This window comes from Eschrichtius robustus, chromosome 10 (assembly GCF_028021215.1).
Source record: "Eschrichtius robustus isolate mEscRob2 chromosome 10, mEscRob2.pri, whole genome shotgun sequence".
Lineage (NCBI taxonomy): Eukaryota > Metazoa > Chordata > Mammalia > Artiodactyla > Eschrichtiidae > Eschrichtius > Eschrichtius robustus.
In genome coordinates, this window is record NC_090833.1 from 158,769 (window position 1) to 171,954 (window position 13,186).

At 44.2% G+C, this 13,186-nt stretch overlaps 1 protein-coding gene across 2 annotated transcripts in view; it reads right to left on the bottom strand.

Annotated features, from left to right (window-relative positions):
* Positions 1-13,186, bottom strand: part of CACNA1B (calcium voltage-gated channel subunit alpha1 B) — a 187,085-nt gene that overhangs the window by 144,303 nt on the left and 29,596 nt on the right. For both annotated transcript variants that reach the window (XM_068553631.1, XM_068553632.1), the window contains exons 4-6: positions 3,936-4,027; positions 1,978-2,130; positions 152-342 (exon numbers count right to left, since the gene is read on the bottom strand). In XM_068553631.1, coding sequence (XP_068409732.1) covers positions 152-342; positions 1,978-2,130; positions 3,936-4,027 — 436 coding nt within the window. The remainder of the gene's footprint in view (positions 1-151; positions 343-1,977; positions 2,131-3,935; positions 4,028-13,186) is intronic.

Consider the following 13,186-nt stretch of genomic DNA (forward strand, 5'->3'; position numbering starts at 1 on the left):
GGAGACCCCAGGACCCAGGTCAGTGGCCCCGAGGCGGAGCCGCCTGAAGGAGCCTGTGTTCCACCCTGTGGGGCGAGGAGGGAGCCTGGGGCCGAACAGAAGCTCCGCGTCAGCGGGGCCCCAGCAGCTTTAGGGCCAAGACAGAACTCACGTTGTAGAGGATGTCGGTCCAGCCCTCCATAGTGATGCACTGGAACACCGTCAGGACGGCGAACAGGATGTTGTCGAAGTTGGTGATGCCGAAGTTGGGTCCCGGCCAGTACTCCCGGCACTCGGTGTCACCCTCGCACAGCCGGGCTGGGGCCTCCTTGCCACAGGGGAAGTCGCCCACCGGCTCTGCGTCTGCGAGGACAAGAAGGGAGCGAGGCTGAGCTCAGAGACACCAAGTTCTCCGCCCACTGCTGGGACTGTGGGCCCCAGAGACCTCACCACAGTGGGACAGGAGTCAGGCACCGAGGGAAACTCCGCTTCCTGCCGCTCCTGCGCCTGCGCCGGCTCTGTCCCCGTGCCTACGGTCTGCCCCCACCCACCCTCAGACCCACCCTCTCAGGAACTGCTGGTCGACCTCTCCTTCCCCACTAGAACCTGCCCATCACTATGTAAACATGCTGAGGCCTCATTCATCTTAAAATATCTTAATAAATGCTCATAAAGAAGACTAGGAAGTCATTGTTTTTCTATTTGTAGATAATCATATTCTCTGTAAATAATGACAGTTTTACTTCCTCCTTTCACATTCTTGATAGAGTTCTTTTTCTTGCCTCACGTTACTGGCCACTACCACCAAGGCCACGTGGACCAGAAGTGACCATGTGTGCCTTTATCTTGTTCTTGACCTTAAAGGGAAAGCTCACAAAACCTATGACAAAGTATGATGTTTGCAGGGAATTTTAGGGAGTTTAAGAAAATTCCCCTTATTTCCAGTTTGATAAGAGGTTTTTTAAATTATGCATGATTTAAACTTTAATAAAAACTTTTTCTGCATTTATTGAGATGATCATACAGATTTTCTCCTTTAACGTGTTTGTAGCTCAAGACACAAACCCTGGACTTCCCTGGTGGCGCAGTGGTGAAGAATCCACCTGCCAATTCAGGGGACACGGGTTTGAGCCCTGGTCCAGGAAGATCCCACATGCCACAGAGCAACTAAGCCCGTGCACCACAACTACTGAGCCTGTGCTCTACAGCCTGTGAGCCACAACTACAGAGCCTGCATGCTGCAACTAATGAAGCCCACACGCCTAGAGCCCATGCTCCACAACAAGAGAAGCCACCACAATGAGAAGCCCCTGCACCGCAACGAAGAGCAGCCCCTGCTCGCTGCATCTAGAGAAAGCCCACGCACAGCAACGAAGACCCAACGCGGCCAAAAAAAAAAAAAAAAAAAAAAAAAAGACACAAACCTTAGTGTCACCCTTAACTCTTCCCTTTCTCTTACTCCACATACAATTGCCCAGAAAACCCAGCTGGCTCAGCAGGCCTCAATGCAAAATAGACCCAGAACCTGACCCGTTCTAACTGCCAAACAGCCTGGCCCCAGCCACCACATCTCCTGGACTCAGAGTCCTAGCACGGCCTGAACCCACAGGACCCCCTCTGCACCCACTGCTTCCCACTCCAGCCTTTCACTCTTACTGTTCCTCGTAACTGGAGCTTCTGGCAGGCGACCACACAGGCCCCCTCTCACGGCACTCAGATTGCTGTTCAGTTGTCACCTTGGCAGAGAGGCCTCCCCGGGCCACTCTCTGTGAAGCAGGCCCCCAAATTACTCTACTGCAAATACCTTTCTTGTTTCCCTCCTAGAAGTTACTACAATCTGTAATTATTTTATGTGTTTGTGTTTATCTTGTCTGGGTCCACCTCCTTTGTCTGGCATCTAGAGGGCACCCCCCCGCCAGGGCCCAGAACACTGCATCTCTCCAGGATGAATGAGTCTGTGGTCCTCATCTGGGTCTGAGGAGCGCTGCCAGGCCTCACCTGTACTGTTGGGGAAACAGGCCTTGTGGAATTTGCCCATGTAGAACTCGAGGCCAATGATGGCAAACATGAGGATGGCGAAGAAGAGAAGCAGCCCAATCTGTAGGAGCGGAACCATGGCCTTCATGATGGACTTGAGCACCACCTGCAGACCTGGGGCCAGAGCAGGCAAAGCAGGCAGGTCAGAGAGCACAGTGGGCAGAGCGGGCAGTGGGCTGGGGGCGTGGACAGAACAGCAAGAGCCTGGGCGGGCAGGGCTGAGTCCTGGGCAAGGTGTCGAGCAATGAGTACTCATGAGGCCAAAGGACAGAGCTGGGCCCTCAAAGTGGGGGACAGAGCAGGGAGTGGTGGGGAAGCAAGAAGTCTTGAGGGACGGAGGACAGAGCAGGGAGTGCCTGCATGGGGCAGAGCTGAGAGTCCTTGGGGAGGGGGACAAAGCATAGGGTCTCGGGGCAGGGGGGAGTGGACTGAGCACCGTCCCAGTTCAAGGGAGGAGGAGCGTGTGGGGGTGTCAGTATGAAGTTCTGGTGAGATCTCTGAGTCCGTGGAGGGCTCAGGGTGGAGCAACAGCAGAGAGTCCTGAGAGGAAAGATGAGGGAATCCTGGGAGCTGAGAGCAGGGGATCATGGGAGGGAAAAGCAGGGGATCCTGGGAACTAAGAGCAGGGGATGCTGGGAGGGAAGAGCAGGGGATCCTGACAGAGAAAAGCAAGGGATCCTGGGAGAGAAAAGCAAGGGATCCTGGGAACTAAGAGCAGGGGATCAAGGGAGGGAAGAACAGGGAATGCTGGGAACTAAGCAGGGGATGCTGGGAGAGAAGAACAGGAAATCCTGGGAACTAAGACCAGGAGATCCTGGGAGGGAAGAACAGGGGATCCTGGGAGGGAAAAGCAGGAGTTCCTGGGAACGAAGTGCAGGGGATCCTGGGAGGGAAAAGCAAGGGATCCTGGGAGGGAACAGCAAGGGATCCTGGGAGGGAACAGCAGGGGATCCTGGGAACTAAGAGCAGGGGATCCTGGGAGGGATGAGCAGGAGATCCTGGGAGGGAAAGCAAGGGATCCTGGGAGGGAAAAGCAGAGGATCCTGGGAACTAAGAGCAGGGGTTCCTGACAGACCCACCCCTCAGGGAAAGTAAAGCAGGGGGCCTACTCCTAGGGAGTGTTTGACCACTGACCGCAGGGCATGAGTATGTCCAGACCAGAGGAACTGGGCAGAAGAGGCTGAACCCCGCTATCCCCACTTCCAGCTTCACCCCAGCTCCTGGGTACAGGCCTGAGCCTTTGCCTGGCAGGGTCTTAGGGCAGAACACGGAGCCAACCAGCGGTCTTCCCTGCAGTGGGCTTGGGCGACACGGCCTCAGGGCCCTGCCACCCAGGCCCTGAGGGAAACCCAAACTTCCACTGCCTTGGAGGAACACGGGCACAGGAGGTCACCGGCTCTCAAGGCAGCCTGGCCACCCCCTGCACGGGCACAGGCGGTCACCGGCTCTCAAGGCAGCCTGGCCACCCCCTGCCCTCACGTGGCCTCTTGAGCAGCCCAGTCCCGGAGCGCGCCTTAACCAGGCCACAGGCCCCAACAGCCCTGCCCAGCCTGAGCCAAGACAGGTGGTCCTTTGCAGCCCCTGAATATGTTCTCAGGCATCCTGCCCCACCGCCTTGGTCGATCTCTCACCTGCCCTTTAACCCCAGAAAAAGAAGCAAAGAGCTGGAAATACAGCAGAGGAGGAGGATCAAAGCTTCCACGTAGGGAAGCCAAGTTTACCCTCTGGGTTTTCACGGAGTTGGGAGAGACTGGAGAAGGGCCGCTCCTCCCTTCTTCGTGCCTGGTTCCCCGGGGTCAAGGGCAGCAAGCTCAGAGTCACCAAAGGGCCCACTGTTAGGGCCTAACTGGCCATGACAGGGGTTGGGAGAGAGGTCAGTGTCCAGGTAGGCTGGGCCTGATTGCTTTTGCCAGACTCACTTGGAATCCCAGACACCAGCTTCAGGGGCCTCAGCACACGCACAGCCCGCAGGGTTCGCAGGTCAAAGTCAGTGCCAGCTGTGGCGAGGATCCTGGCAGGAACAAAGACAAGGGGGAAGTAAGGGCTTCCGCATGGAGTTGAGAAGAGGGCACGCCCCTCCCACCACCCATGTCCTGTCTTCCAAGAGCGGTGACACCTTCGTGCCTGTGTCCCCCGCTGTCCAAGCACAGGGCTGGTACAGGATGGTGGGCGTACTAGGCAGGGGAGGCCAGGAACTGAATTCAGACATCCTCGCCAGCAATGTTAGGAATGGCTTTTACCGGCATAACCATCCCTCCAGGCGTCACCCCGAGAGGACACTTGGTCTCTGGTCCCTGGCCTGGCCTTGAATCTGTCCTTGAATTGAGTCCAAGCCTGAACCATGTCCCCAAGCAACCCCAACTGCACTCCAAGCTGCCTCATGAGAGGTGGTGATAGCAGGAGCAGGAGTAGAATGGAACTTGAGGGACTTCTGAACAGATGCCACATGGCCTAGTCCTCACTTTACCACAGGAGAACACGGGAACAAACAGTGGGGAAAGTGAATAGAGGGTTCAGAGGACTCCGTTAGCATAAGAACATAGCCCAATGTCTCCCACCTTAAAACAAAACAGAAAATTCCATATCTGCCTCCAACCCCAGCACATTTCTCTGCTCCCTTCGCTCCAAAGCTCATTGAAAGTGTCAATCCTTGGTCTCCCCACTGCCTTACCTTTCCGCCTCTCTTTAGCTTTGTCCAACTATGTTCTCACCCGCACCATTCCACTGAAATGTTTTGTCAAGGCTTCTTGCCAATTGCAGTGGTTAAGTCTCCTTCTATAAATGGCTTCTTCTCTTGCCCATTGGTCAATTCTCTCATTTTCCTCTTAACATCCTGTGAGTCCCTTCTAGGTCTTCTTTGCAAGCTTTGCCTCCCCTAACAGACTGAAAAATTGGATGCCTCAAGGCTCACACCATATAGGATCTGCACAATAGCTTTGAATACCACCGTATGCTTACTACTCCCAATTTATATCTTTAACTCAAGTCTGGAACTTTGGGCTCATATATCCATCCAGCTGCCTTTTTTAACATTTTCACTTGGATAGCAAAAAAAGCATATCAAACATTAATAAAACTAAAGAATTCTTTTTAAAACTTTAATGTAAATATTAAAACATGTATTTTTTAAGTTCAGAGTTGTTACACGACGGTGACTAAAGAACTTTTTATTCTTTCTCCCAATCTTGCTCCTTCCCCAGTATTCCCCCCTCTCTGTGAATAGCACTAGTCAAGTGTTTCATAAGCCGAAACCAAGACTTCATACCTGACTCCTCTCTCTCTTATACTCCACATCCAATTCACTAACAATCCTTTTGGCTCTACCTTTAAAATGGATCCTGGATGCTTGGTGAAAAAGGATTGTTGTCCCCCTACTCTAAATACAGAGCAGCAAGGAATAAAATCTGAGATGCAGCTGGGGTAAAAAATAAGATAAAATGGTCAGGGGAGAAGAAAAGAAGGGCAACAAGAAAATCTATACAAACCAAAATTCCATAGCATGTGAGAAAATCCAATACTAAGAGTGATATTCAACTACTAAAATCAACTATTGGAAGATTAATTTTGTTCAGATGCAATCAACAAATTATGAAACAAAAATAGGCAGAAACAGGTAGATATTCTAAAAACTAGCTAGAAGTTTTGGAAATAAACAAATAGTTATTAAAATAATATCAATAATAATAATCATACTCTAGGCTGGAGACAGAGTTGGAGTGTATTAATGGTTTAGGAAATAGTACTAAGGAATCACTCACAGACATTGGAAAGACAAAGAAAAAAATGAACGACAAATTAAGCGATATGGAGGTTAGATCATACATCTAACACACATCAAATGTAGGTTCCAGCAAAAGAGAATAGAGGGAACATGGTGAAGAAGCAACATTTGAAGAGATAACAGATGAGAAATTTCCAGAATTAAAGACTTGCTTTCTCAAATTTAAAGTGCAGTACAAAGTACCAATCACATAAATAAAATACATCCAACTAGAAATGGTGTGAGGAACTGCAGAATATCAAGGATAAAAAGAAAGTATTAAAGGCTACCAAAAAGAAAAGATGAAATATCTAGGGAAAAAAAGGATAATTAAAAGGAGAGAAAACTTCACCTCAGCAAAAAAAAAAAAAAAAAAAAATGCTAGAAGACAATTAAGTAATACCTCCAAAAAAGCAGCAGGAAAATAATTGACATCTTAGAACTTTATATCCAGCTAAACTGTTAATGAAGAGTGAGGGCAAAATAAACATATTTTCAGAGATAAAATAAGTCATCACCCCAGATCTTCCGTAAAACATGGGAACTGAACCTAAAGGGAAAGCACAGTATACAAGAGCAATGGTAGGCACAGAAATTCTTTAAATAGTTAAATTTAATTAATCATTGATTTTTAAAATTATGATGTCCAATTTTTCATTATTTTCTACATGCAAAACTAACAACCTAGGCAATAATAAAAATATTTACAGAAGGGGTTGTTCCATGTGTAGTTGCATCAAATTATGTTACAGAGGCTAAATTACTCTTCACTGTATTAGGCCAGAGGATGGCAAACATTTTCTGAAAAGGGCCATTAGTAAATATTTAGGCTTTGTGAGTCATAGAACCTCCGTCACAACCACTCAACTCTATCATTGTAGCATAAAAGCAGATAATATGTAAATGAATGGACAAGGCTGTGTTCCAATAAAACTTTATTTATAAGCACAGGTTGCCAGACAGATGGGCTATAATTTTCTGTCCTCTGTGTTAGACAAATGTATAGTTACGAATATATGTTTAAAATGTTAAGGATATCCAGTAAATGGATAGAAATACAGTCTATTTCAAAACCATCAGAGGTGAAAAAGGTATGTAGGGAACAGGTAATATAGAATATTTTGTCACACTACAAAAGTCAGAAAAAGACTCCCCCAAAACAAAGAAAGAATATAAAGAGAAAAAACAAAATACGATATTAGGCTTAAGTCCAAACACACAAGTAATAATAAGAAATATAAATGAATTTTAATTTCCTATTAAATCATACATGATTAGATTGGAGCTTCTGAAAGTCCAACTTTCAAAAAGTTGCTACCTACAAAAGACATACCTGAAAAAAATACAGAAATGTTGAAAATAAACAGATTTTTAAAAAGAATATACTAAGTAAACGCTACAGAAAAGGAAGTTGGTATATAATACTAAAGACAAAATATAATTTAAAGCAAAACACAATCCTAAGGCTAAAGAGAGATATAATGCATAATACTGAAAGCAAACTTACACCAAGGAATATGATCATCATTAATTTTTATGCACCCAACCTCATAAACTCAAAACAGATAAAGAATGAGAACTCCTCCAACATAGTGGAAGATCCTAACAAAGCTCCCATCAGAACCTGAAAGACTAAACACCAAAATTTAGTAAGGCTGAAAAAGATTAAAACAGAATTAGCACCCTTGATCCATTTTATTGTTCTAATCTTCTATATCTTTCATATATTACCTTTATCGACCTACCTATCTGTCATCTATCTATCTATCATCTATCAATCATCTATAATCTATCTATTTTTCTAACAAAATGTGTTCCTAACAAATAGAAAATATATATTTTTAGGAGTACATGGGAATAGCTTTGAAAATATCCTACATCACAAAAGAAGCCTCAGCAAATTTCAAAAACTTAGTAACATATATTATTGTACTTCTCCAATTAAATAAGAATACTACTATAAAAACACATTTTAAAAAACTTGCATTAGGGCTTCCCTGGTGGCGCAGTGGTTGAGAATCTGCCTGCCAATGCAGGGGACACGGGTTCGAGCCCTGGTCTGGGAAGATCCCACATGCCACGGAGCAACTGGGCCCGTGAGCCACAATTACTGAGCCTGCGCGTCTGGAGCCTGTGCTCCGCAACAAGAGAGGCCGCGACGGTGAGAGGCCCGCGCACCGCGATGAAGAGTGGTCCCCACTTGCCGCAACTAGAGAAAGCCCTCGCACAGAAACGAAGACCCAACACAGCCATAAATAAATAAATAAATAAATAAATAAATAAATAAATAAAAATAAATAAATAAACGAACGTGAATTTCTTTAAAAAAAAAAAAAGCAAACTGGGCTATTCATTTCAGTAACAGTCAAGTGGTCTTAGTTTGCATTCAATTTCCAATCAGTTTCTCAATCTATTAAAAAAAAACAAACTTGCATTATAGAAACCTTCAAAATGTACAACTAAATAACTCATTAATTAAAGACATTACCAAATATTTAGAACTCATCAGCAACAAAAATACTACATATTATATGTGTGAGGTTCAGTCAAAGTGATGCCTTAGGGGAAATTTATAAACTTAACTGATTTTATTTTTTTAAAGATTAAAAATAAATAAACCAAGTATTGCTATGTCTCAAGGATCTTATAAAAGAATAGCAGGGTAAATTTAGAGAAAGTAGAAAAATGGAAATAATAAAGAGTAGACATGGTGAAAATAGAAAATAGAGAAATAATAGAAAGCTGAATCTTTGAAAGTTTAATCAAATGAACTAGCTTCTGGCAAGAATAATCAAGAAAAAGAGAATGTACACATGCATACAAAAGATACATATACAAATACACATGGTATATGCATGCATGCACACATGTACACTCATACATTTGTGTGTGCATACATGTGTACACGCATGCACAGGAATGTATAAAAGTACAGGGGACACGACTACAGACAGGAGAGGTGCTTAGCATCACAAGAGAATATTATTAACAATTTTATGCCAATAGATGCTAAAACTTTGAGGAAATGGATATATCCTCTTGAAAAGCAAATTACCAAAAGTGACAGAAGAAGTAGAAAACCTGAATAAACCATGAACGATTGTATTAGTTTTCTATTCTGTAGAAACTTACCACAAATTTAGTGACTTGAAATAGCACCCATTTATTCGCTCACAGTTCTGTGGGCCAGAAGTCAGGGCACATCGTGGCTAAATTCTCTGCTGCAGGCCTCACAGGGCTGAAATCAAGGGAACAGCCAGCTGCATCCTCGTCTGGAAGCTAAGCTAGGGAAAGCGATGCTTTCCAGGCCCTTCAGGTTGTCTGCAGAGCTCACTTCCTTGCAGTAGGAATGGAGTCCCCTTGCCTTGCTGTCAGCCGGGGACTTCTCTTAGCCCCTGGAGGCCACTCTCAGATCCTTGCCACCTGGGCCCTCAACAGTCCCTCTCACACTTCTAAACTCTCTGACTATAGGAAGAGCCCAGTCCCTTTAAAGGGGTCACCTGATAAGGTCAGTTCCACCCAAATAATCTCCCTTTTGGTTAACTCAGAGTCAACTGATTCATAGACTAACCACAGGAGTGATATCTCGTCATACCCACAGGATCTGCCTGCACGCAAGGGGAGATGACTGTGCAGGTGGGCAGGCAGGGGACCAGAATCTTGGACCATTTACAAGAATTAATTTGGATTCAGTTTTCCTCTGCCAGAATATCAGATCCAGACAATTTTACAAGTGTGTTCTTACAAACATTCAGAGAACAGAAAATTCCATGCTATACAAACTGTTTCAGAGAATAAAAATACAAGAAAAGCTCCCAACTCATTTTATGATGCTGGTATAATCTTGATATCAAGACTGGAACCATCCAATAAAGATGTTAAAAAAAAAAAAAAAAAAAAAGACTGGAACCATAATTCAAAGATACATACACCCCAGTGTTCATAGCAGCATTATTTACAATAGCCAAGACATGAAGGCAACCTAAGAGTCCATGGACAGATGAGTGGATAAAGAAGATGTGGTATATTTATACAATGGAATATTACTCAGCTATAAAAAAAGAATGAAATAATTCCATTTGCAGCAACATGGATGGACCTAGAGATTATCATACTAAGTGAAGTAAACCAGAGAAATACAAATATCATATGATATTGCTTATATGTGGAATCTAAAAAAATGATACAAATGAACTTATATACAAAACAGAAATAGACCCACAGACATAGAAAACAAACCTATGGTTACCAAAGGGGAAAGGTAGGGGAAGGATAAATTAGAAGTTTGGGATTAACATATACGCACTACTATATATAAAACAGATAGCCAACAAAGACCTATGGTTTAGCACAGGGAACTATACTCAATATTTTGCAATAACCTGTAAGGGAAAAGATTCTGATAAAAATAGATGTATATGTATGTCTAACTGAATCACTTTGCTGTACACCTGAAACTAACACAACACTGTAAATCAACTATACCTCAATTTAAAAAATAATAAAAAATTTTTAAAAGACTGGAAAAGGGCAGGAAAAATTTATACACATCTCAATTATGAACACAAATTTTAAATAAAATATTAGAGTAAATCAAATTCAAAGGTACATATTTTAAGAGTTTATAATGGCCAACTGAGTTGTCATAGGAATGCAAGAATAATTCAATAGTAGAATAATTATTAATGTAATCCACCACATGAAAAATCAATATAAAGGAAATTCAGTTTCATTTGTTCTGAGATGACAGTTTCCTTAGTGGATCAGCAATATTAAACTCCTAGGAAGAATCATAATTAAATACAGAAATGTTTATGAAAATCAAACCTTCTGTGTTAATATTACGGTGTTAGGATTAAAAGAATTTATCAGAACACATTAACACGCTAACCAGGCTGCGTTTAGCATCACATTAGCCCTGTGATTCTAATTTTTAAATGTAATGGAAAAATTGATTTAGACGTGTGATTTTAAGTTGAAACCTTCATAAGTTTGTCAAAAGTATTGGAACATTTAAGCAAACGTATGAATCACCATATTTACACTCTAATTAGCTGGATATACAGAACTTAAGTACTTAGGAAAGTCCAGTTACAATAAATGTATAAATGAAATATTAAATGTTTTACATTAAGCTTATGAAATGGAATAAAAACCCTGCTTAGAGTCTCCTTGAAAGTGATTGTTAAAAATTGCAAAATGTATACATATAATTTTTCATAAGCTGAATCTAAAACAAGTTAATATTTTTTCCAGTTTTATTGAGAAATAACTGACATACGTCACTATAAAAGTTTAGGGCGGGCTTCCCTGGTGGCGCAGTGGTTGAGAATCTGCCTGCCGATGCAGAGGACGCGGGTTCGAGCCCCGGTCTGGGAGGATCCCACATGCCACGGAGCAACTAGGCCCGTGAGCCACAACTACTGAGCCTGCACGTCTGGAGCCTGTGCTCCGCAACAAGAGAGGCCACGACGGTGAGAGACCCGCGCACCGCGATGAAGAGTGGCCCCCCGCTTGCCACAACTGGAGAAAGCCCTCGCACAGAAACGAAGACCCAACACAGCCAAAAATAAATAAATAATAATTTTAAAAAAACAAACAAAAAAAAAACACCTCACGTTATTAAAAAAAAAAAAAAAAAGTTTAAGGCATACAGCATGGTGGTTTGATTTACATATATTGTGAAATTATTACCGCAATAGGCTTAGTTAACATCCATTATTTCATGTAGATACAATGAAAAAAAAAGAAAAAAAATTCCTCCTTGTGATGAGAACTCTTAGGATCTACTGTCTCCGCAGCTTTCTTGTAGATCATATCCAGTGTGAGCTACGGTCACCATGCCACACATCACATCCCCAGGGCTTATGTATCTCGTAATTGTACGCTTGTACCTTCTGACCATTTTCCTCCAGTTCCTCCTCCCCCACCCTCTATCCCCACTCTGGGAACCACAAATCTGACCTCCTTTCCTATGAGTTTGGTGGGATGTGTTTCTTTTAGATTCCACATATAAGTACAGTCTTTGTCTATCTCTGTCTGACTCATTTCACTTAGCATAATGCCTTCAAGATCCATCTCTGTTGTCACAAATTGAATCTAAAATTTCTTTAAAAGAATTATATTTTTGGATTTGTCACGTTAATAAACTGAATGATGATTTTTAGAAATTAAAAATTTTCTATGCACAAAATCCACTCTCAAGAGTACCAACAAACCCACATGTATCATGAAGGATTTCCTTTTAAATCAGATAATAAAATAAGAATTACTACCATAAATCTCATTCAATCTTCCTTCAAGAGTTCTGGCTAACATAACAGAATGTGAATAAGACATAAGGGAAGGAATAGATAAAATAAGTATTTCTGGAAGACAATGATAAAACTCCCAGGAACTTGGTCGAGAGTAGAGTTTCTCAAAGCACCATCCCAGGACCAGCAGCAGGTGTGAACTCTGGGCCCCACCCACCGGCCCTCGGAGGGTGGGCCCAGCACCAGGATTGAGGGAGCCCCTGCAGGTGATTCTGACACCCACTCAAGTTGTGCGGGCCGCTGGTCAGGAACATCACCTTGAACCCCTTCCTGCAGGTTTGCAAGTCTCACCCTCCACTCCCGACTTCCACAGAGGACAGAAAGTAGAACAAAGCCTTAAGAGAAAGGTACAGCACAAGAGCAAGTATAGAAAAACAACAACAGGCACGGAAAAGCAACCTTTAGATATTGTCATCACAGTGCTGAGAAATCTGGGCTGGAAAAAAAAACAAAACTTGGCTGCAAGCTCACCATCAATCAGCAAACAGAGACCAGAGCAAGTCCCCTCAGAGTGGCCTGCAGGGGCCAAGCCCAGGAGCACGACGAGAGCACAAATTCCCCAAAGCCGGAGTGGGACCAAACGTGGCCAGTCGGAAATCTAATGAAACGAAACTCCTCAATCGCAATGGCCTCACACACAAACCACTGAGGAATAACTAGAATGTGAGTGACCGGGACTTCCCTGGTGACGCAGTGGTTAAGAATCCACCTGCCAATGCAGGGGACACGGGTTCGAGCCCTGGTCCAGGAGGATCCCACATGCCGCGGAGCAACTAAGCCCGCGAGCCACAAATACTGAGCCTGCATGCCGCAACTACTGAAGCCCGCACGCCTACAGCCCGTGTTCTGCAACAAGAGAAGCCACTGCAACGAGAAGCCGAGTAGCCCCCGCCCAAAGCCTGCGCACCGCAACGAAGAGTAGGCTCCCGCTCGCCACAACTAGAGAAACCCCACGCGCAGCAACAAAGACCCAACGCAGGGGCTTCCCTGGTGGCGCAGTGGTTAAGAATCTGCCTGCCAATGCAGGGGACACGGGTTCGAGCCCTGGTCTGGGAAGATCCACGTGCCGCGGAGCGACTAAGCCCGTGAGCCACAG